Consider the following 25,202-nt stretch of genomic DNA (forward strand, 5'->3'; position numbering starts at 1 on the left):
GCCTGCCAAGGCAGGGGACGCGGGTTCGAGTCCTGGTCCGGGAAGATCCCACATGCCGCAGAGCAACTAAGCCCGTGCGCCACAACTACTGAGCCTGCATTCTAGAGCCCACGAGCCACAACTACGGAGCCCACGTGCCTAGAGCCCGTGCTCCGCAACAAGAGAAGCCACCACAATGAGAAGCCCCCGTCTGCAGCAACTAGAGAAAGCCTGCACGTAGCAACCAAGACCCAACGCAGCCAAAAATAAGTAAATAAATAAATTTATTAAAAAACAAAACAATGTAGTGATAGTTTCAGGTGTACAGCAAACTGATTCAGTTTTACATATACATGTATCTACTCTTTTTCAAATTCTTTTCCCATTTAGGTTGTTACAGAATATTGAGCAGAGCTCCCTGTGCTATACAGTAGGTCCTTGTTGTTTATCTATTTTAAATATAGCAGTGTGTACATGTCAATCCCAAACTCCCTAACTCTCCCTTGCTCCCACCCTTCCCCTCTGGTAACCATAAGTCCATTCTCTAAGTCTGTGAGTCTGTTTCTGCTCTGTAAATAAGTTCATTTGTATAATTTCTTTTTAGATTCCACATATCATACGATATTTCTCTTTCTCTGTCTGACTTCACTCAGTACGACAATCTCTAGGTCCATCCATGTTGCTGCAAATGGCATTACTTCATTCTTTTTAACGGCTGAGTAATATTCCACTGTATATATGTGCCACATCTTCTTTATCCATTCTTCTACATTTTAAGTTATTCTTTTATAAAGTAGTCTTATTTTTATCTTAATGTTAAAATTAATAAAAGTGTACCCATTCTACTATTTTCAAGTAAATCCCAGACATCATGTTATTTCATTTTAGTAGGTATCTCTACAAGATAAAAGACTCATTCTTTTTCAAATATACATATATTTAAAATTTCTTACCTTGACTCTGGACATAGATCTTATCCTTGGCATGTGGCTTTTGAAAAGAGGGGAGAAAGAAAAAAAAGTAAGTTTGCTAGTCCATTCCCATTGCTGCTTAGAGAGAAAATGAAGGCCATAAAAATATGCTCTTGGAAAACATCACAAAGAATCATCTACACAGCCACTCACAGACTTGTTACTGTATCAGAGCAAAGAGTCACCTCTGCTTTTAATGGGGGTTAGCCCATTAAAAACACAGCTTATCTAAGGGAAGAAGTACAAAGAGGTCCCTTAAATCAGGCATGACGCAATATTACCAATCTATAGTCACTATGTTAGTAGAAAAGTGATGAAGCTCAGACAGAGAACATGCCAGGGATACAGCCCATCAGGTGCATATCAGGAGCTGAGGTTGAAGGCAGACGTTTTGGGAAATGTCGTTTGTGGATACAAACCCTTGAATAGAGAGAGTACACTCCCCACCTTTGGAGAAGAAAGAAGGAGGGGGAGGGGGGAGGAGAAGAAGATGAAGACAGAGGAGGAGATGGGGATGGAGGGGGAGATGGAGATGGGGATGGAGGAGGGGTACCCAGTATGTTGGGAAACAAGAGAACAGGCACCAGGGGGCAGATTCTTCCAGGATGTGAATGGACTGGTCTCAAGGACCCTGTAAGGACCTCCCCAAAAGCCTCTTTGACATCAAGGGACACCGTGACACTTGCATGACTGATCTAGATATGTGTCCCCAGATATATACGTACTATCCCTGGTGGTGTTTTCTGGCGGAACTTCACAAAACTACTAGAGAGAAAAAGAATCCATTTCTCAAGCTCGTTTCGAAACAGTGACATAAATATTTTTAAAATCAGGTTTAGACCCAAAGGTGGATGTTACGGGAGCAGAGTGAGAAATCCGCTTTAAAGGGCAGCAGGGTCAAGTAGGTGCAGAGGGCTGTTTCTCGTAAGTGACCAAAGATATGGTCATTTTGGTGATAAAGTCTAAAAAGGTGCATCTTTCTACCATGTGGCCTGAATATCAGCTCCATGCATGAAACGACTAAACTAGGTAAAGAGTGGCCATCACAGAAGTTGCATCTTCGTGCTCTCTCTACCTAAACGTGTGTGAAGGGCTCTGGTGGTCCTCCAGGTGACCGGGATCCTGCGAATTGCATGTGGTCTGCTGACCCACTTTGACCTTCATCCTCAAATCAGCTTTATGTTTTGGGAAACAAACTAAAGGTGAGGTAGTCCTGACGAGGGAGAGACGATCAATGGGGAGAAGAGGGAGTTACCCTGCCCTCTGCCTGGTGGATGGGAAGGTTCTGGGAGAGGCAGCATCTGGCCATCCTAGGACGGCTGAATGGAAGTTGGTACAGAGGGACTTCCCTGGCGGTCCAGTGGTTAAGACTCCAGGCTTCCAATGCAGGGGGTGCGGATTCGATCCCTGGTCGGGGAACTAAGATCCCACACGCCGTGCACTGCACGGCCAAAAAAAAAAATAAGGAAGTTGGTACAGAGACACAAGTCTTGGTTTGGTTTTGCTTTTGACCTTAGCATTACATTTTATATTTATCCAGCAGAGGTATACCTGAGACCTCTAAAAGTCTTGAGTATCCTCCTCCATACGCCACATAGCAGGATGCAGCCCCTTTTAAAATGCCCTTAAAATAGCAAGCCTGCAAAAAAAGAGCTTCAAAAATCTCTTCTCTACTAGTTAAAAAAGATATTAACCTTAATGGAAAAAAAAATGGTTAATAGCAGCCATTTGAAATCAGAGTTTAGCTCAGAGCCCTAAAATATTCCTTTTTGTTAAATTATAATTTCACTAGAAAACTGAAGAAAATTGTATTGGAATGGAGTGCAGGCTAAGAGTGCCTCTTCTTTAACCAGACCTAAGCCTACAACATTGGCTCAAAAAATGTCCATAAGAAGGATACTGAAGCACTGTCAAAAATATACCCGGATAGCATTTTAACTTTAAAGGTAATACAAGTGTTTGACAAAAAGAGATTCACTATAATTCTATATAAATTCAATTCATGACTGTCAGGCAAAATGGAGATTACAGCCTTACTACTATTTTCATTAGAACTGTGCCATGCAATTAGAAATATGTAAACCCCAAATGCTCCTCTCAAGAAAGTTCCTTTGGGCACAAACAAAAATTAATTAATTAAAAGGGTATCTCAACTCTATAAACAGAATACATTGACTCTATATGGAAATGTCTGGGTTTATCTGCTGATTTTACCTATCTCTGAGGATTATTTCCCCCAAATCTATTGAACTCCCCCGCCAAAACAAGTAAGTATCAAGTCCAATATAGACTTTTAAAACATGTCATAAATGGTATTTGAAGATCTTATCCGAGCAAATCAAGAAAATAGAGGGACAGTATAAAGGAAATCTGCATCTGAGTTATTTTTAATCATTGTAAGAAAAGCGATCTGGCAAAAGCCAATTGGCTTATATTGATTTCGAAAATCATTTTCTATATTAAAATGCTCTAAATACAAATTAGCTTTCTTTGCTCAATATTTATTGTTGTTTCACTTGCCTTGAAATAACATGAGTCGAAGTCCTTATATATATCATTTCCCTTGGAAGATCAGCTCATGGATGCATAAAATGAAAAAGAAGACTCGTGTGTGTGTGTGTGTGTGTGTGTGTGTGTGTGTGTGTGTGTGTAGGAAGGGTGGAGAGGGAAGATTCTCCATTTTTTCCTCCATTTTTAAAGTCTATGAGAAAACATTACTTAATTTGACCCACTACTAAATATAAAATGTCAGTGCCCTATAAATACATGTGACTTTGTAACAGACCCAAATGCTCAGTTATGCCTTTTTCTAATGGAATACCAGACAGACAGCAACAACAACAAGATTTCCCATTCTTTTATTAATATAACCTTCTGAAATTAAGCTTTCCACCCAATGGAAACCACAATAAATATTACTTTTAAAATCTATGCACAATTTCATCCTCTACAGGTGACAAAAATATTATTTTACAACTTCTGATGATGGCTTTGTTAAAAGTCATTTAAAAACAGCTACAAATTACTTAGAAGGAATCATGGCCTGTAAGTGTATAGCTTTCAAAATACATCACAAAACACAGAAACTGGGCATTTTTCAGGGGACACGGGTCTCTTCTTTTCTCCCTCTTCTCTTTTCCCTTAAAAATTGTTTTTAAGTAAGGAAAGAAAATAATGTTCAGGGAATTCCCTGGCGGTCCAGTGGTTAAGACTCAGTGCTTTCACTGCCAGGGCCCAGGTTCAATCCCTGGTCAGGGAAACCAAGATCCCACAAGCCACGTGGCGTGGCAAGTTAATAATAATAATAGTAATGTTCAAAATGAAAATGAGGGGGGACAACCTTGTCACTAAATTCCTGCAACTGAACCAGACAAGGAAAGATTTTTCAAGAAAAGGAAAAAATCCACAGATGAGATGGGGAGGACATCTGAGAACTGAATTGCGATCCAGTTTTATGGGATCTGACGTGAAACAGGCTATAAATAAAGATGAAACTAAAACAACCCTGGGCAAAATCAAAGGATGAATGTGTAACACGTAATCTAGCCCAGCAACTCAAGAAATAGGAATGCCAGCAAGAAAATTCCCAGGAAGATTAAAAAATAAAATACAGTTAAATCTATGGAGCAAATAACATGGAATCATTGCTGATTTTATTCAAAAGCTTCCCCTTCTGTTCTCTGCCTTTGCAATCTGATGAATTAGAGCAACGCTTCTGATCATCCCAAAAGCTTGCGCCCCAGGTCATGGGAAAGGTTAACTCAGAATCTATGCTCTGAAACTGATGAGTTTTCCATCCTTTGAGTTCCTTTAAAACTTTTCCATTCCCAGGGATCTCACATGGGGGAAAAAAATGCAAAGAACACGTGCAGTTCTATCAAGAAATCTCTGAGGGAAGCCAGTCTTAATAGAAGTTATTAAAAATGATTAGCTTCCTAAGATATGACCAATCCCTGGAGTTTCCCTTACAGGATATTTGTGGGGAGGGCCAGCATACAAACTAGGGTTTCCAAAGATGAAACAGAGGGGTGAATGTTTTTAAGTTCACATTACAGTAGAAACTATAATAAAAGATGTGGTCTGTGTAGCTCCTGCGCTGTCAACGTGATTTTTGTAGATGATCAAATACAAAGCGATGGGCCATGCAAGAAGAAGAAGAAGTAACAGTAATTCAAAGGACAGCATAATTCAGCCATTAGGCAAGAGGCAGCTCATTCAGATTAGAAAAGAACTAACACCTACATCAGCCTTTTGAGCTCCCCTGTGCCATGAACGGGCAAGTGACAGCCAATGAGATCTGTCTTGCTTTCTGTATTTCAATTTCCAAAAGAATTGTAATGAGTATCTGTACACAGTGAAAGTAAAATTACTCTTTAGGTATTGCCTAACTGCTTCCAGAAAGTTACTTTTCTTTAAGGAGTGCCAAGGCAGGGTAGATGAATTAGGCCCCAGAAGACAGGGACTCAAAATTTCCAAATTAAAAAAAAAAATCACTAAAATTAACAATACCAGGAAGCTTAGCTCAGCACTAACCTCAACAAAGTGTATCCATGTGCCATGTTGGTTATCACTCTGCTTTTTCTGAATTCGATAACTGTGTCAAACAGTATTTACTCATGCTCAATATTTTTTAAAATAGTTCATAAATAAATATTTGAATTTAGAGTAAGTCCTCTTAGCTGAGTACTTTTTTTTTAGAAAAAGCATGTGAACAGTGCAGTTAAACTTTACACAGACCTGTGGGGTTTTGAACCCAGTGGAGACAAATTAAACCACAATCATTGTTTCTGCAGAGAGAAAAGCCTTCAATTAAGATATGCGGATACCTAATTCGCTTTTAATTATACTGGTGAAATAGTCACATTTTCTGGTAAAAGTCTGGTGAATTTAGAGAAAGTATTCTAAACACAGACTAGAATTAGAAGTGCCCAAACTTGTATTCTGAATGTCTATTACACACTGTAGCAAGAAATCAAAATGCAATTTAGACTAGTTTTAAATTTGCACAATGCATATATCACAGTTAGACATGTGCAGTGAATCTAATTCCTAAAAACACCAAATCAAGGTTATAATATCACAGACCGACAGAGGAGCACTGTCCCAAAACACGGCCGATGTTGAACTTGGACAACGAGTACTAACTACAGTAGCAGGCGGACGCCAGTAAAAAGCCCCCGGGGGCTTCCCTAGTGGCGCAGTGGTTGGGAGTCCGCCTGCCGATGCAGGGGACACGGGTTCGTGCCCCGGTCCGGGAAGATCCCACACGCCGCGGAGCGGCTGGGCCCATGAGCCATGGCCGCTGAGCCTGCGCGTCTGGAGCCTGTGCTCCGCAACAGGAGAGGCCACAACAGTGAGAAGCCCGTGTACCGCAAAAAAAAAAAAAAAAAAACAACAACGGGCCCAAACAAAGGCACTTCAAATTAAAAGAGATAAAATAAAACTCTCTTTATCGAACTCCAGTCAAACTAATTTGTGTGAAGTCAGCCAGAGGCAGAAGGGTGCTCATCAACACAGCATCCAAAATAATGTTTCTTTGTTTTTCCCCTCATTGTGCCTTTTTTTAAAAAAATTGAAGTATAGTTGATTTGCAGCGTTGTGTCACTTTCAGGTGTACATACATACCTATCTATTGTTTTTCCAGATTCTTTTCCCTTTTAGGCTATTACAAAACATTGAGATAGTTCCCTGTGCTATACAGTAGGTCCCAAAATAATGTTTCCAAAGGAGCATCCTAGCTTTGTCAGAGGGCTGAAATTAACCCACAGCTTGCAAAATATACTCTCCCTTCGCTCCTTCCTGTTAATGTGTCTCCACGACCAGATCGGAGCATATGTTTTGGAAAGCTTGAAACAGGGTGCTCCCCACGTGCATATCTGTGGTATGTTGCACTGTCCAATACTGCAGCCCTGGGCACGTGAGCCCTTGAAGCGGAGCTGGTCTGGATGGAAATGTGCCTCCTAAAAGTAAAATGCACACTCAATTTCAAAGACTGAGTACCAAAAAAATGTGAAATAGCACCTTAGTCATTTCTATGTTGCTCATGCATTGAAATAATAAGATTTTGGATACAGTAGGTGTGCAGTTAGGAACTTGGCCTTGGCCAAGAGGTGGTCTGGCTTTTGCCCTGGGCTTCTAGGAAATAATCTATGTGATTCCTAAGGGGCATGTATTTCTCTAGGGTGAGGCCAGCCACAGCTAACAGTCTTAGGTAGGGGCTGGCCATGCCGGAAAGACCAGCCATGTGATGGAAATTGGGCACTTTGGGCCAAGTGGTATCAATCTGCCTGAAGACTGGATTCAACCCTGTGTGCAAACAATCAATCAATCAAGTCTATGCAATGAAGCCCCAGGATAAACTTTGGACACCAAACGCAGTGAGCTTCCCAGGTTGGCAAAACTCCGTACATATGTCTCAGATCAATAACGGGAGGTTGAGATGGTCATAGATCAACAGCCAGAGGGTAAAATGTCTTGACTGCACCAGGGAGAGGGCGATGAAGGATCAGCCCCTGCGTCTCTTCCTTTGGCTGATTTTAGTCTGTATCCTTTCCCAGTAATAAACCATAACAGCGAGTGTAACTCTTCGTGAGTTCTGAGTCCTTCAAGCCATTTCTCAAACTTGAAGGTGGTGATGGGGACCCCCTGAACTTGCCCTTGGTGTCAAAAGTGAGGGCAGTTTTGGGGAGAGTACCCTTACCCTTATCCTTTGCAGGCTGGCTAACTCGGGGAGGTGGATTAAGTAAAACAGATTATTAAAACTGATCTTCCTTGTTTCCACTTACTTTTAAAAATGGGACGCTCAGAAAATTGTAAATTACATCCATGGCTCATCTTTGTAGGGTGCATTGTATTTCTATTAACAGTACTGGCATCAAGAGTGAGCCTGTGTTTTTATAAAAATGAAGTTTGAGAAAATAACAAGTTTTAGGCCGGATTTTATGCTCAAAACTATCTTTATCTATACAGACTCTACATGAAACCACAAAAGCAGTAAGAAGCAAAGACCATAAATCTTTCTAATCTGGGATAATTGGAATTTGATTCTGGTTTGATAATAATTACGTAGGGTTAACTAAGTTTGGACTGAGCCAAGCCTGCTCACCAAAATGAAGGAGAAAATTAAAAACAAAAGGTGGCAGTTCAATACTGCAGCATGAAACTTAACTACTCAAAAACTGCATCACTGTTCCGAACACGTAACTACCAGTAGTCTCTCCACAAAAATCCATCTCAAAGCATTACATAGATATGGCTGAACAATGAACCTTTATATTGTTTCTACACAGTTTTCATTTGCAAAAACTAATCAGATAAAGGTATTGAGCTGAACTTTATTGAAAAATCATCCACCAAAAAAAAAGTACTAAAGCGGTATTAAAAAACAGGTTCACATTCGAATTTAATAACTAACCTCCACCACTTTAAACAATAAAAACAAATTCATCCTTTCTTTTATGAGCTTTCTTGATGCTGCCTGTGACATCATCATCCAAGACAAAACAATTTTTGCCGACTTCTCCATTTCTTTCTTCAAATGCCTTGTTATTATATTTGGAAAAGCATCTGTCTGAAAACAAAGACTGCTAACCTAGGATGAGGGTAGATTTGGTGTGGCTGACCTCCTGAGTGACAGGCAAATGGTCAACTTAATCTTGACATGTAGGATCATCCTTCCAGGAGTTCCCCGGCAGTCAGTGGTTAGGACTCTGCACTCTCACTGCTGAGGGCCCAGGTTCAATCCCTGGTCGGGGAACTAAAATCCCACCTGCTGCGCGGCGCAGACAAAAAAAAAAAAAAGATCTTTTGACAGGACACTGCTGGGTATTCTCACCACTGCCAGCAAGCCTGCCCAAAACGTAGCTGGTCTATGCATTTAACGCAGTTTTCTCATCATTACATCGAAAAGTTAACCCCAGGCTTCCCTGGTGGCGCAGTGGTTAAGAATCCGCCTGCCAATGCAGGGGACACAGGTTCAAGCCCTGGTCCGGGAAGATCCCACATGCTGCGGAGCAACTAAGCCCGTGCGCCACAACTACTGAGCCTGCCCTCTAGAGCCCATGCTCTAGAGCCCCCGAGCCACAACCACTGAGCCCACGTGCTGCAACTACTGAACCCCGCGCGCCTAGAGCCCGTGCTCCACAAGAGAAGCCACCGCAATGAGAAGCCCGCACACCGCAACGAAGAGCAGCCCCCGCTTGCCACAACTAGAGAAAGCCCGTGTGCAGCAGTGAAGACCCAACGCAGCCAAAAATAAATAAATAAATCAATAAATAGGTGTTACAATCTCAAGGGATAAGCACTAAGTGTGGCGGATTATTAAAATGGACCTAATCAGTGGCTCCCTCCCTGCACCCCTGCTTTTTAAGGCCACCCTGAAGATCGCCCCATAAGGAGCAAGAGGCTATAGCTCCGTGCTTGACTTGCTCTGGCCCACAGACAGTAGCAAACAGCACACAGGCAGAAGCTTGCAGCCTGCTCACGCACTGGTGCCTGATCTCTCCTGCCGCTGAGCCTAATAAAGGGCGACAGACCACACGGAGAGAGACACCAACTGTCCCAGCCATCCCAGCCGAGGCCCCAGCACGTAAGCAAAGCCATGCTGGACCACCCAGTCCCACTGAGCTGACCCCGGCCAGAAATGCCCAGACAACACAAAGCATAAATGATAAATGGCTGTCTTAAGGCACTATGTTTGAGGTGATTTGTTATGTAGCAAAAATAACTGATACAGCAGTGAACACATCTGTACCAGTTTTGGAGGGCCACAGGTTTTACAGACAAAGGTGACATTTAAAACTGAGAAGTTAGGGAAAGGGGGGGAAATCATGGAGGATAAACTTGCTTCAGCAGGGAAAAGCTTTCTTTTATGTCTGGCTTAACAGAAGGCAGTTGGAGTCTCACATCTGCTGCTCTATTCAATCTGTTTCCACATGTTGCTCTGGCTGAAGTGTATAAAGAAAATCCTGCTTCTTGCTGATAGGTGGTTGGAAAGGGGAGGAATATTTTAATGTGGGCCTTTAAGGAGCCTTTTCAGATCATTATAGGTATTACTCTTGGACATGACACCAAAACTCAACAAATGGTAGCTTCTTAAAGGTTAGTTGCAATATGGAACCTGAAATTATATCATACCCTGATATATTCGAATCCATAGGTCTATCTTGCACTTTGATGGATCTGTTATCTATGCATGATTCTGTGATGCCACGTATTAGTCATTTGAAAAATATTGGTTCACTGAGTGACGCAGATCTCGCAAAGGTTGAACCATTTCATTACACAGCATCCAAAAAAAAACAAAATTCACCTTTGTTAACACAACCACTGATCTCATCAGGGAAGGATGTAAGGGGAAGCCGTCCACTTCCTGGTGGCTCACCAGATTCTAATTTTTGCTATAAAATTTAAATGATATCATTGGCAATAGATACTGCCCGTCGTTTTTCTTGAAGTGACTCACTCAATTGAGTCATTTTTAAGAAAATGACTGCCAAATGCCCAAGTCTGAGTAACCATAGTTTGGTTATCAGTCCTTCAGATAAAAAATTGTGTTAAGACATGGCTGGTTCAGTCTGCAACCCCAACGTTGCACCAGGGCCTTTGCTCAAGATAGCCTGTAAAGTGCCACCAACAGGAATAATGCCTCCAGATGACAAGGGCCTAAGTGCTGTGCACAACGGTTTGCTGGTAAAGCACAAGGACCAGCAACGCTGGTGGCCCAGGGGCACTGCAGGGGTCACCATCTGAGAAAACAGCATCGTGCCTACGATCCACCGGAGGAAAGCAACCTTTCAGCTGGCCTTTTCTTTAGTTTTGCAGACACCAGCCCCACAAGTCCTCTACAGAACTCCCCACGGAGGATTCAGATTCCTGCCAGCTCATTTCACCCACCCCCCCCAAGTCATAATGAAGTTTAAAAGTCAATAAATGCATTAACTTGTAGAGCTACAAAGCCCTCTACTCATTAAAGCCCTTCAAATAAAGAGTCCAGCCTAGGAAACTCCAGCTGCCACCTAAGGGATTGCTACTCCCAACGTGTATAAGGATGCTGCAACATTTACAGTGTAGTCCGTAAATCATCCCATTTGAGCACATAAAATGAAAACAGACAAAGCATGAAAAGATCTGGCGGGGACTCCCCTGGTGGCGCAGTGGTTAAGACCCTGTGCTCCCAATGCAGGTGGCCCGGGTTCGATCCCTGGTCAGGGAACTAGATCCCACATGCATGCCGCAACTAAGGAGCCTGCCTGCCGCAACTAAGACCCAGTACAATCAAATAAATAAATAATTATTTTTAAAAAGAGAGAGATTTGCAAAAACAAACAAAAAAACAAAAAAGAAAAGAGCTGGCTATTGGGCTATTTTTGCAATTCAAGAAGAACAACAAAAAAAAATCAGTGACGGTCTAAGAGTATCTACCCAAATAAAAAAACATCAACATATGGGAAACATAACACACTGCTGTGGCCACCATGGGCGGTGCCGATGGGAACCATGTCAACTCTACTAAAACTGCGTTTCTGTTCTCTGATCCTGCAACTTTGCCAGCATAACCCAAATCAAAACGTGAAATGAACACGTACCCACTGCCTTTGTGCCGTTTCCTTCATTGACTCTGTGAAAGCGACAGCGAATCTAGGAAAGTGAGCAAAAATAATGAAAATGATTAGGGCAGAATCTAATTAACATGACTGTGAAACAGCTCTTTGGAACAAATTGTGAGAGACAGGTAAGTAGCTGAATTTATGGTGCGATCAATCTTTATTAGTCGTGGTCATTGGCTGGTAGATTTCATCTCCACTCACATCCAAAAAAAAAAGTTCTGTCTGCAGAAAATGAACAAATGAAGCTCAAAACTTCCTATGTTTCTTGTTCCTTCAGGGAAGGTGAGGGAAGCAGAGATAAAGACAGAAAACAGAGGGACTTCCTTGGTGGTGCAGTGGTTAAGAATCCACCTGCTAATGCAGGGGACACGGGTGCGAGCCCTGGTCTAGGAAGATCCCACATGCCGCAGATCAACGAAGCCCGTGCGTCACAACTACTGAGCCTGTGCTCTAGAACCCGTGAGCCACAACTACTGAGCCCACGTGCCACAACTACCGAGCCCACGTGCCACAACTACTGAAGCCCGTGAGCCTAGAGCCCACGCCCTGCAAGGAGAGAAGCCTCCACAATGAGAAACCCACGCGCTGCAACGAAGACCCAACGCAGCCAAAAATAAAATAAATAAAATAAATAAATTTATTTTTAAAAAACAGACAGAAAACAAGATGCACTAGAGAGGCAAGGAACTTAGATAATATTCAGGGGCAGGTGATCCGGTCCACTGGCTTTGCCAAAGGAAAACTAGGCAAAAGTGTTCAAGATTTACTGAATGTCCCCATTCATCGAGAAATGGCGGTTTCCAGAAGCAGGACTGGGTACACGTGGAATGAACCAGGAATATCTTTTGGGGCCAGAAAGTAAGAAAGTGCTCAAAACATGGCAAGGGCTTGTCAAGAGGATGCAGGAGTCAACTCAAAATATCTCCAATGGCCATGGCTGGGGTGATCTGGGCACCAAAATAAGTAATAGGAGTGATGGGTAACCCATAGAGTCAAATAAAATAAATAGCCATGGGTCCGTGTTGATGTAACTAAATAACTGAATAAGTAAATGGGGTCAAACAGACAACTCTTCCTTATAGTAGAATTCCAATTAAGAAATGTATGAGTGGTAGAAATAGAAAATTGTTGCAACCAAGAACCATTAATAGGAAATTCCCTGGCGGTTGAGTGATTAGGACTCAGAGCTTTCACAGCCGGGACCCGGTTTCTATCCCTGGTCGGGGAACGAAGGTCCCGCAAGCGGCACCTGGCGTGGCCAAAAAAAAAGAAAGAGAAAAAAAGAACCGTTAATAGATGATTCCTCCCCACTGTTATGACCTGGAAAGGGGAGCTCACGTCCCGCTGCCTGTGTCTTCTCCAAGCCTTCCTTCTTCCCCCTCCTCACTCTCCCCAAACCAGCCACCAATCGCAGACACAGCCAATCGCATGCCTCTTACTTAAGGGAGAAATACGGAATCCTTCCCTTTGGGTAGAATAAACGTGAGCAAGCAGGGCCAGACCACATCAGACCTTGCATCTGAGCCCAGCAGGGATCGGACTACTGGCATCACTTATGAGATGCTCTCCACGTCCCCCGAACATTGGCAAGAAACACAAATAAACTGTATTCTGAGGGCATCAACTTTACTCCAAGAAACGAGGATAAAAAGGAGAGAAAAGCAACTGAATAGCAACTTCAAGGAGAGTGCAGAAGCCTTCCTTTGTGGAAGTCTGCAAAAATGAGAAACTTAAGAATCAAACAAAGAACAAACTATGCATGTAAATTGCCTGTCACAGTTCCTGGTCCCTAATTCATTTAACATCTGATAAACATCTACTATTATTATTTTCTACTAGTACTAACACCACTACTGGGACTTGTGCAAAACATTAGGGCGCCCCACGTGGCCAGTGAACAAATTATTTGACAGCCTAAAACTTTGAGAAAAAAAAAAAAGACACCAAAAGCGAGAACAGCCATCAAACAAAGAATAAGGTCAATAACACAAAGACCAAGCAATTTACCCCATAACGGCGTTTATGAACAGCCACTCATCTGGCAAGCGTGATGCTCTACTTTTCGGTGAGAATGTCAGCTCCACATGGGCTGGAACGCTGCTCTGTTCATGGCCACCTCCCAAGCCCCTGGAGTGTCTGGCACCCAGGAGACGGGCAAAAATACCTGCTGCCTGTATACGTGTATAAGTAAGAGAAGGAACAGTTCTGCCTTAAATTCCAACAGGAAGCAGGTGAGGGGGAGGGATGGGTGGCGAGGGGGAGAAAAGAGCAGGAAAATGTCCCAGGTGTGCGGAGCGGACTCTGTGTGCACGGCAGCCCGGCGGCTGACTGTGACTGTCCCCCACCCATGTGACCGTCCCCACCATCACGTCCTGCTCATTTCAGAACCCAAGATGAGGCATCAGCAGGAGCTACAGCGTCAGTTTAAGATGGCAGGGAAGGATGAGAGTCTTGGGAAGGTTCTCCTCAAAGGTGCATGTGAAAATGTTTTCGGAGTCAGAGGGGTGAACTGGAGCTAACTTGAAAGACAGGCCACTTATTCCAGGGCCACAGATAACACGGTCTTTCTTCTGGCTGCTCATATAGGAACAGGGAGCCTGGCTTTACACCCACCTAATAGATAACCTTTTAAGAGAGTCTCTAGCCCAAAGATCCTTGGAAGATAAAGATATTTAAAATAACACATTTCTACCATTTGCAAAAGCCAAGACATGGAAACAACCTAAGTGTCCATCGACAGAGGAATGGATAAAGAAGATGTGGTTCATATATATAATGGAATACTACTCAGCCATAACAAAGAATGAAATAATGTCATTTGCAGCAACACGGATGGACCTAGAGATGATCATACTAAGTGAAGTAAGTCAGACAGAGAAAGACAAATACCATGTGATATTTATATGTGGAATCTAAAATATGGCACAAACGAACCTATCTATGAAACAGAAACAGACTCACGGATGTAGAGAAGAGACTGGTGGTTGCTAAGGGGGAGGGGGGTTGGGGGAGGGATGGTGTGGGAGGTTGGGGTCAGCAGATGTAAACTATTATATATAGAATGGATAAACAACAAGATCCTACTGTACAGCACAGGGAACTATACTCAATATCCTGAGATAAACCATCATGGAAAAGAATATTTTAAAAAGAGTGTATAGGGCTTCCCTGGTGGCGCTGTGGTTGGGAGTCCGCCTGCCGATGCAGGGGACGCGGGTTCGTGCCCCGGTCCGGGAGGATCCCACGTGCCGCGGAGCGGCTGGGCCCGTGAGCCGTGGCCGCTGAGCCTGCGCGTCTGGAGCCTGTGCTCCGTGGCGGGAGAGGCCGCAGCGGTGAGAGGCCCGCGTACAGCAAAAAAAAAAAAAAAAAGAGTGTATATATATATATATATATATATATATATATGTAAAGCGAAATCACTTTGCTGTACAGCAGAAAGTACCACAATATTGTAAATCTACTATACTTCAATAAAAAATAAAATAAAATACTATTTAAGGTAACATAAAAATAAAGTAACACATTTTTTAGGAAAAATATAAAAGTACCACTTTTGCACTTTTGCTTGAACACTGCCATTTCAAAACACACTTACGTTGACATAGAATTGTTTGTCAAAAACATCTTTAGTAACACTGAAAAAGCATATGAAATTACCAACATTCAACCAGTTTTGACCTACAAAACAGTAGCTTCACGTGCCACTGATTCCGTAATCGTGAGAGTATTTGTGAGGCAATTCATTTCATACAAACTCTCTTTTGCTCATTTGCTAATGTTAAGTTAAAGTTAAAACAATGTTAAGTTTTTCTAATATGCACCTGGATAAGACTTCACTAAACAATTTCCACAAATTTCAAATACTCCTTATTTAATTTTGGTGTTTATAACTACCAAATACATATTATAATATTCATAAGCCAAAAAGTGGATGCTAAAATAAGTTCGCATACTATACCATACAGGAAAAGTTTTCAATACTAAAAAAGTTGAAAAGTATACCTTATAGGGAAAATGTAACTATTTAAATGAAACACTTGTTATAAAGCTAGACAAGTTCAATGCTTTGTTCTACAGAAAAGTATGCTGTATTGTGTCGGACAAGAAATCTGTGATTCATGCAACTTCCCTGCCCACTAACTCCAATCAATATCCCCAAATAAAAATCAATGTGTGGGGCTTCCCTGGTGGCGCAGTGGTTGAGAGTCCGCCTGCCGATGCAGGGGACACGGGTTCGTGCCCCGGTCCAGGAGGATCCCACATGCCGCGGAGCGGCTGGGCCCGTGAGCCATGGCCGCTGAGCCTGCGCATCCGGAGCCTGTGCTCCGCAACGGGAGAGGCCACAGCAGTGACAGGCCCGCGTACCGCAAAAAAAAAAAAAAAAAAAAAAAAAAAAAAATCAATGTGTGTTTTAATAACAACACAATGAATAATGTTAATGATAATATCATAAGATGAATTCATTCCACATTGTTTCTCCCAAGCAGAATGATTTTCCTTCTATGAGATAGTGCATTACAAACTGCAGGAATCTAAAGGCAATAAATTCTTAGGGTGTAAGAACAACAAGAAGAAGAAAACCTATAATGATAGATCACCTTTCGAGGTGAGCCAACACTGTTTTTAATACCTTCATTTATTGTAAAACACACACACGTACGCAGAGCGTACTCTATTTTAAAAAGGTTGCGTTTCCACATTTATGTCCAGGAAGTCTTCAGGAAGAAGCAGTGTCCTGAAATGCAATGCCATCTATTTGTAACCCTAGTTTTAAGGGGCAAGATTGACACCTATCTTTCCCCACAAAAAAATTAGGCTGCGAAATAGAACCTGGGGTTCTGTCCTTGGTGTGGATCAGAAATGCGACAGTTACACACACTTGAAGAAGTCTGGATTCCCACGGCTTCTCAGCCATGCAAGGGTTACAGACGAGCACAGAAAATTCATGGTTAGTATAGCTTTTGTTATACAGCAGAAAGTAACACACCATTGTAAAGCAATTATACTCTAATAAAGATGTTAAATAATAATAATAATAATAAAAAAGAAAGAAAAAAGAAAATTCATGGTTGGCCACTTACTGGGGACATGGAAGCAGCCTAAATATCGATCAACAGACGAATGGATAAGGAAAATGTGGCATGCACATACACTAGAATACTTTTCAGCCTTAAAAAAGAAGGACATCCCGACATCTGCAGCAACATGGATGAACCTGGGACATATTTATGTTCAGGGAAACAAGCCAGATGTGGAAGGACAAATACTGTATGATTCTACAGACACGTGGACTCTAAAGTAGTCAAACTCATGGAAGCATGAGTAGCATGGGAGGGGTTGGGAGAGGGGGAAACAGAAGGAGGGGAAAACAGGGAGGTATTAGTCAAAGGTCACAAAGTTTCAGTTGTACGAGATGAACATGCCCTAGAGCTCTCCTGTACAGCAGAGAGCCTACAGGTAATAATACTGTAGGTAAACAATTTGCTAAGAGGGTAGATTTTCTGTTAAGTGTTCTTATCATAAAAATTAAAATAAAATAATAAAAATAAAGAAGGTGGGAGTAAACTTTTCGAGGTGATGGATGTGGTTACAGCATAAATTGTGATGATGGTTTCACAGGTGTACACTGATCTCCAAACTCATCAAGTTGTGTGCGTTGATTACGTACAGCTTTTTGCATGGCAATCATTCCTCAGTAAAGTCGTTAAAAAATTAATAAGTAGTGTTTCCACATTTTAAAAATTCATCACCTGTTTGTTTTTTTTTTTCCCCACAATGATTCAAAAATTTATTAGAGTTGAAAGGATGCTTCAACAGTACTGGTTGGGTTGTCGGTAAGCTCTGAATTCAGGGTGATTCGATGGCAGGTGAGACTGAATCAGCAGCAGCCGGTGGGTGCACGGGGGGCAGAGACCACATCCACCCACGTCAACCCTTCCGTGGAATCACCCCAGAAAGCCCGCCAAGAAGAGTGCTTTGCTTTGCTTTGGGTACGCATGTATATTTCTTCTTTCGATTTCATTAGCTCTTTTTTTCACAATTTTTATATGAACAGAGAGGATTTGTATTTTATTATGATGTTAGTTATTATGACTGTGATTATTATAAAGAGAAAATGGGGTGGTTCTGTTTCCCCACCAAGCCTCCCAGTTCACTCCAGAATGCTGTACAGATATTATCATTTTCTAAGAATGCCTCGACATGAAGAAGGTTGGGAAGTACAGCTCTGGGTTCTCAGCAGGGGCAATAACTCCCATCCCAGGGGCTAGAAATGTGGGCAGGTGTGTTTAACTGCTGCAGTACCCAGCAGGTGCTGTGGACACGCAGTGTCCAGAGTCTGGGACATGCGGGGCAGCCCCACAATGAATAACTATCCTGCCCAGAATACCCACAGTGACCCTACTGAGAAACCCACTCGCTGGTTGCTCTCACAAATGGTTTATATATAGCCCAGAAACCCATATAGGTTAAGAGCCACGTCAAAGAGATTCCTCTTGACACAACTAGAAACATGAAAATTACCACAGAAAACATCTTGTTAGTGAAGGCAAACATACAGTAAAGGTGGTAAATCAGCCATGTATAAAGCTAGTAGGAAGGTTAAAAGACAAAGAGTAGGAAAATCACCTGTATACCACAATCTACATAGTTAAGGGAGATGCAAAACAAAAAGATGTAAAATAAGTACGACATCAAAACCAGTAAATGCTGGGGGGAGCAGGGTGGGGAAGTAAAAAGGCAGTGTTATTAAAATGTGCTTGAACTCAGAGAACAGCAAGTTAACATAATCACATAGATCGACAGACAGTAAATACAGTACGTAACTATGTAACATCTTTGTATGGTGACAGATGGAAACTAGACTTATCGTGGGGATCATCTTGAAATGTAGACACATATTGAATCACTATGTTGTGTAACAGGAACTAACATAGAGTTGTAGGTCGATCATACTTCAAAACCAACCAGTCAAACAAACAAACTCAGAGAAAAAGAGATCCAATTCGTGGTGACCAGAGGCGGGGAGTGGGGAAGGGGCAATTCGATGCAGGCAACCAAAGGTCCAAACTTCCAGGTGTAAGATAAATAAGTCCTAGGGATGTCACGTACAACGTGATACATATAATTAACGCTGCCGTATGTTATACGTGAAAGTTAAGCAAGTAAATCCTAAGAGTTCTCACCACAAGGAGAAAAGGGTTTTTTTTTCTATTTATTTGAATTTGTATCCATACGAAATGATGAATGTTCAGTAAACTTCCTGTGATAATCGTTTCAAGTACGCAAGTCAAATCACTATGTCGTACAGCTTAAACTTATACAGGGCTGCACGTCAATCGTATCTCAAGGAAACTGGAAAAAATATTCTACTTGGGCAAACCTGATGCAAAGTCAACCCCAATTTGTGTGCTAATAAAGCTTGAGTTTATCCATCTCATCCCTTAGCAAGAATTCTGTTTCTTCCACCACTCAGAACATTCTAAGCACGTTCATCCAATATTAACTGTAGTCAAAGAACTATTCAAGTGCAATAACTTGTTTACAGTGACTACTTGTGGCAAAATAAACAGGCACCAAATGAAAGGAAAGATGAACAAAAAGAAAGAAATTGATTCTACATGGAAAGATGTAAACCTCCCAAACTACTGGTTTCCTCTGTCTTTGTGTGTCAGTGAATTTCAACCAAAAGGGTTAGATGCTTAACTCCTGTGAAATTCTCTTAAGTCTTACCTGGCTTCTTCTAGGACTTTTCCCATCACTTTGTTTTTTTCTCCCTGCTTAACGTCTTCATTTAAATCAGTTCCACCAAAGATGATTCCAAAAGGAATTCCATGACCTGCAAAATAGGATAATTAACAAAGCACAGTTTACCTTCGGAAACACCCCTTGGTAACCAACCCAAAGCGACGATATCAAAAACTGAAGTTCCCACAACGTAGGGGGCATATTTGGTTGTTTGTTGAATTTTACCCACAGCTCTTCTGAATAGAACAGGTGTCACTGTTAAGAACATGACATGGGGTTAATCACGTGAGACAAGACGATTTTAAATCAATTTGCTTTCAATTTTAACACATGAAAAATGTTGTTGGCCTCCATCTATCAAAGCCAAGCGTATCGTTCGGAAATGGGTTAATCTGGAGCTACTGGTGCTCTTATGACAGAAAAAGAGGGCTTCAAATTCAGATCTGCTGTTCATAGTAACCGTCACCGTGCTGGCAAGGAGCCAAGAGGGAGAGGAAAGAGACACAGACTGTATCTTCAGGCACACACAGTACAGCAGCAATGATAGAACGTGGAGGGCACAAATATACGGGAACCAAAAATACTGGAGATGTTGCGTGCGTCAAATGGAAAAGGATTCCCCCCGGGAGCATGTTTATTCTGAATGAAGGGCCCTGGGCTGATGGAAGGCACACTCCCTGGCTGGGTCATTTCACAAGGCACCACGCGTGCACAGATCAAGTTAAACAGTGTGCTCATCACACAGGGCTCCCTGGAAGGACTTCCAAAGGTCAATAAAAATTTCAAAAGAGCAAAGGCAAACCACTAAACAGACCAGATCTAACTTCAGTCCATACTGGGGTTTCTCAAACAAGCCAGCTCTACTGAGATTCAATATGTAAGTGGAGAAGGTACAGATCTTTCCTTGTATTTGCCTTACAAGTGTTTGTCACGCAAATGAGCAGATTCTATCTTTTCTCTTTCTGGTGAAGTGCCTCTCACTTCACTGCGAAGAATTCAGCCTTTAGCTACTAAGCACACCAATAACACGTAAGAGGTACAGAAAGGCTGTGAGTAAAAAACTCAAATGAAAACTTAAAAAAAATTTTTTTAAGTAAAAAAAAAATCAAGTGCATTTTGATTAACACAATATGTGTGTAGGAAAACAATAAACATACATTTCTCTGTACAAAGAACACCTGTGAAAAGATAAACAGAAAAAACCTAGCTGCTGTTGCCTCTATAGAAGGGACCCTGGCAGTCCAGTGGTTAGAGCTCAATGCTTTCACTGAGGGCCCAGGTTCAAGCCCTGGCTGGGGAACTAAGATTCCACAAGCTGCACGGTGTGGCCAAAAGAAAAAAGAAGGAACCCGGAAGGCGACTGATCTGGAACAGGAGAGAAACTTACTTCTTTTCTCTCTATAACACTTTATATTGTTTGCATGTCTTACTATGGACTGGTGTGACCTTTTCCACAAATACTAAACAGTCAGGCAGACATGGAAAGGCGAGTGTGGTAGAGATGATTCCTCTTCTGCCATGGGCTTAGATTTTGGGGGATGCTGAGATGGGGAGAATGATTTTAGCACGTGGGATGGACTTGAATCTTTGGGGACCAGAGAAAGGTCTGTGGTAGGTAGAATAATGGCCTCCAAAGGTGTCCATGTGTAATTCCCAGAATCTATGAATATGTTACACGGTGAAGGGGAATTAAGGTTTTGACTAATCTCTTCCTGTTTCTTGTTGAGAACATGCTTTAGGCTTGAACCTAAAAGAACAGGCAGCATCAAGTGTCTGATTAAGAAGCCAGGTTCAGGAAACCACGAGATTTTCTTCTCAGCCAGCTACTGGGAGTGACCGGTTTTCAGCGTAAGCACTAATGTGGAAAGATCGCTAAGTTATGCACTTAAATATACAAAGTAGGGCTTCCCTGGTGGCGCAGCGGTTGAGAGTCCACCTGCCGATGCAGGGGACATGGGTTCGTGACCCGGTCTGGGAAGATCCCACATGCCGCGGAGCGGCTGGGCCCGTGAGCCATGGCCGCTGAGCCTGTGCGTCCGGAGCCTGTGCTCCGCAACGGGAGAGGTCACAACAGTGAGAGGCCCGCGTACCGCAAAAAAAAAAAAAAAAAAAAAAATATATATATATATATATATGTGTGTGTGTGTGTGTGTGTGTGTGTATATATATATATATATATATATATATATATACACAAAGTAAGGCCTGCATATGAAGAGAGGGTCCAACTTCCTATGGTGTGGGAAGCAAGAGAGAGAGCTGGAAGATTAAATAAGGTTTGATACAGTGCAGGGAAACAGGAAGTCACCTTTAGCAATGAAACGTCTGAAAATTTCAGAAGCTGACACATTTTGCTAAGTGAAGTGCTATCCCCGTATGGTGATTACTGTGGGTAATTTGGGGCCTCAAGTGACATACCATCTCCTGAAAAGCTGCCACTGCCATGTCATTTAATTCATATTTGGAAAAAGCCACTCACGGCTCAACAACAAAATTATCTGCCCTGCCTCTACTCGGTGGCCACTGGGCTCTCAGTGAAGTCAAATTGGCCTTGGGAGGGTTAAGAAGAAATATCCAAAAACTGTAGCTAAAGCCAAGAGGATGACTGCATGCACATCCTTTCGAGGTCCAAGGAAGCAGTGTTTTTTGTTTTTGTTTTATTTTTATTTATTTATTTCTGGCTGCATTGGGTCTTCATTGCTGCACGCGGGCTTTCTCTAGCTGTGGCGAGCAGGGGCTACTCTTCGTCGTGGTGCGCGGGTTTCTCACTGCGGTGGCTTTTCTTGTTGCGGAGCACAGGCTCTAGGTGCGCAGGCTTCAGCAGTTGTGGCACACGGGCTCAGTAGTTGTGGCTCGCGGGCTCTAGAGTGCAGGCTCAGTGGTTGTGGAGCACGGGCTTAGTTGCTCTGCAGCATGTGGGATCTTCCCGGACCAGGGCTCGAACCTGTGTCCCCTGCATTGGCAGGAGGATTCTTAACCACTGCGCCACCAGGGAATCCCAGAAGCAGTGTTTAAAGGTCCCCGTGGATTCGTTTTCTAAGAGAAGGTACTGTTGTTTGACCTCAGTATTTACTATTAATTAAGAGCTCATGCTCTGTGCAGTTGCATCCAACACTTTGCAGGCAGAGATGCCAATCATTTTGCTGCAGTTGTAATGGTTTATGTTAGAAGTCAATTTGTCTGGTCTAAGGGAGGCCCAGAGAGCTGGTATAACATGATTTCTGGATGTGTCTGGGAGGATGTTTCTGGAAGAGATTAGCATTTGAATCTGTAGTCTGAGGAAGGAAGATCTCCCTCAACAATGCAGGTGGGCCTCACCCAATCCGTTGAGGGCTTGAATAGAACTAAAAGGGGGAGGAAGGGTGAATTCATGCTCTCTGCTTAAACTGGGACATCCATCGCCTCCTGCCCTCGGACATCACCACTCCTGGTTCTTGGGCTTCTAGACTCAGACTGGGGCTTACACCGTCAGCCCCCCGATTCTCAGGCTTTCAGACTCGGGTTGAATGAAACCACCGGTTTTCCTGGGTGACCAGCTTGCAGATGGCAGACTGTGGGAATTCTCAGCCTCTATAATCACATAGCCAATCCCTATAATAAATCTTCACATACATATGTGTGTGTGTGTATCTATATCTACATCTGTATCTATATTTCCTCTTGGCTCTGTTTCTCTAGAAAACCCTGACTAACACACCAGTAGAAAAGATAGCTCCCCGCAACCCTTGGGACTTCCCTGGTGGTCCAGTGGTTAAGGCTTTGAGCTTCTACTGCAGGGGGCATGGGTTCAATCCCTGGTTGGGGAACTAAGATCTCGCATGCCATGCAGCACGGCCAAAAAAAAAAGAAAAGAAAAGAAAGCCCCAAAGCTTACGGTTGATTGCCCTGCTGGACATAACCAGTTCTGCAGCTAACCTAATCCTAGCCTATTCAAATTTCAGTCCCTCCGTGGATGGATCTAGAGACTGTCATACAGAGTGAAGTAAGTCAGAAGGACAAAAACAAATATTGTGTATTAACGCATATATGTGGAAACTAGAAAAAAGGTACAGATGAACCGGTTTGCAGGGCAGAAATAGAGACATAGATGTAGAGAACAAACGTATGGCCATCAAGGGGGGAAACTGGGGGTGGTGGTGTGATGAATTGGGAGTTTGGGATTGACATGTGTACACTGATGTGTATAAAATGTATGACTAATAAGAACCTGCTGTATAAAAAAAATAATAAAATTCAAAAAAAAAAATCTCAGTCCCTCAAATGCTCTTTAAACTGGCTTTAGTATCTTAGTAGTTTCTTCATTAATAAATCAGTTGAATAAACTCTGTCCTATGTGCTCACTTCTATATTTTGTGAAAGAGTCACATTTTTAACTTTTGAAAATTAGACTTTGAATTAAGAAATACACATCAAAAACATTCAGGATAAAACTCTTCATGCCGTAGGGACTTCCCTGGTGGCGCAGTGGTTAGGAATCCGCCTGCCAGTGCAGGGGACAGGGGTTCAATCTCTGGTCCGGGAAGATCCCACATGCTGTGGAGCAACTAAGCCCATGCACCACAACTACTGAGCCTGCGCTCTAGAGCCTGTGAGCCACAACTACTGAGCCCACGTGCCACAACTACTGAACCGTGCGTGCCTAGAGCCCGTGCTCCGCAACAAGAGAAGCCACCACAATGAGAAGCCTGTGCGCAGCAATGAAGACCCTATACAGCCAAAAATTAATTAATTAATTAATTTTTTAAAAAAAATTGTAAAAAAAAAAATGACTCTTCATGCCGTAAAAACAGCTTCAGTATATATGCATCCATTCTCAATTGGTGTAGTTACATCATTTTTAGAAAACTACTCCGTTTAGAAGAGCAAAGCAAAAAGATGATTGTATCCCTTCCATTTCTGAGCAGGGATAAGCCGCTTCATCGATGTTTAAGTTGAAGTCGCAGGCGCTCTGGTTTTGTGACTGCTAGGGCTCCACCTTTGGGGAAGGGGGGGTTACCTGGCAAAAGTCTACCCCCTCTATATAGATGAAGAGCCATAGCTGCCTCCAAGCTCTCAGCCTTGATGAAGTTGGAGATTTCGGATGGGCTTTCAAAGTCCAAGGCATTTTTCAGAATACACACGTGACCCGCAGCTTCTAGATGGTCCCTTTATCAAAAAATACACAGAGAAAGAAAAAGACAGGAGAGAAAAACATTAAAAGGGCACAAGTTGCTGCTGTGGTAAAAACTGAAAACCAATCCAAAGATTAGTCAAATCAGAAGTTAATACTACATATTTTCTGAATTGTCCTTTAGAGACAATCCACCTAAAATAACATTCATCCACCAGTCTCAGACACCAGGACTGGGACTGGCACCGAGGCCAGCAGGATGAAGGGCCAATTCAGGAAGGCTTGGCAGCCTTGACTCATGAGGCACCCACGGCCTCTTCCAGTGATATCTGCTGCACCAGAAAGCTCCCTTCCCTTCTTTAATTCTTTGATTTCACTTTTTCCTCGTGTTTCTCAAAGTTTGTGTTTAGGCATCTGTGACTCAGTTTTTCATCAAGAATTCAAAAGTCACCCATTATCAGAGCTTCAAGAAATACTCCATGGCCTTTCCATTCTACCTCCCAAATATCTTTCAAATATGTCTCTTTTCTTCTCATCCCGGTTCAGTTCCTTGCAACAGAAATCTAAAATACAAATCCGATAAGCCAAAAAGGAACTTCCTGAATGGCAGAAATAGCATGAGCAAAGTCAGAGGACAAATGAGAAACTGGGGGGAAAAAACACAACTATTTACAACACGTACAAAAGGAAAGAAGCTAATTTGCTTAATATGTAAAGAACTCTCATAACCCTAACAACCCAATAGAAAAATAGGTATCACCATAAAATTGCAGTCCATGACAAACAAAA

The 25,202-nt window shown here is 42.5% G+C and overlaps 1 protein-coding gene across 8 annotated transcripts in view; it reads right to left on the minus strand.

Annotated features, from left to right (window-relative positions):
- GLT1D1 (glycosyltransferase 1 domain containing 1) overlaps positions 1-25,202 on the minus strand; it is a 148,421-nt gene that overhangs the window by 108,635 nt on the left and 14,584 nt on the right. For 6 of the 8 annotated variants that reach the window (XM_089894349.1, XM_089894348.1, XM_089894350.1 and 3 more), the window contains exons 2-6: positions 24,300-24,448; positions 19,289-19,394; positions 11,537-11,588; positions 2,206-2,391; positions 933-969 (exon numbers count right to left, since the gene is read on the minus strand). In XM_089894349.1, coding sequence (XP_089750475.1) covers positions 933-969; positions 2,206-2,391; positions 11,537-11,588; positions 19,289-19,394; positions 24,300-24,448 — 530 coding nt within the window. The remainder of the gene's footprint in view (positions 1-932; positions 970-2,205; positions 2,392-11,536; positions 11,589-19,288; positions 19,395-24,299; positions 24,449-25,202) is intronic. The other 2 variants (XM_089894346.1, XM_022598181.2) reach the window with 1 other exon arrangement.

This window comes from Delphinapterus leucas, chromosome 14, assembly GCF_059928025.1.
Source record: "Delphinapterus leucas isolate spDelLeu-1000000601 "Yukka" chromosome 14, BTC_Dleu_Yukka2, whole genome shotgun sequence".
Lineage (NCBI taxonomy): Eukaryota > Metazoa > Chordata > Mammalia > Artiodactyla > Monodontidae > Delphinapterus > Delphinapterus leucas.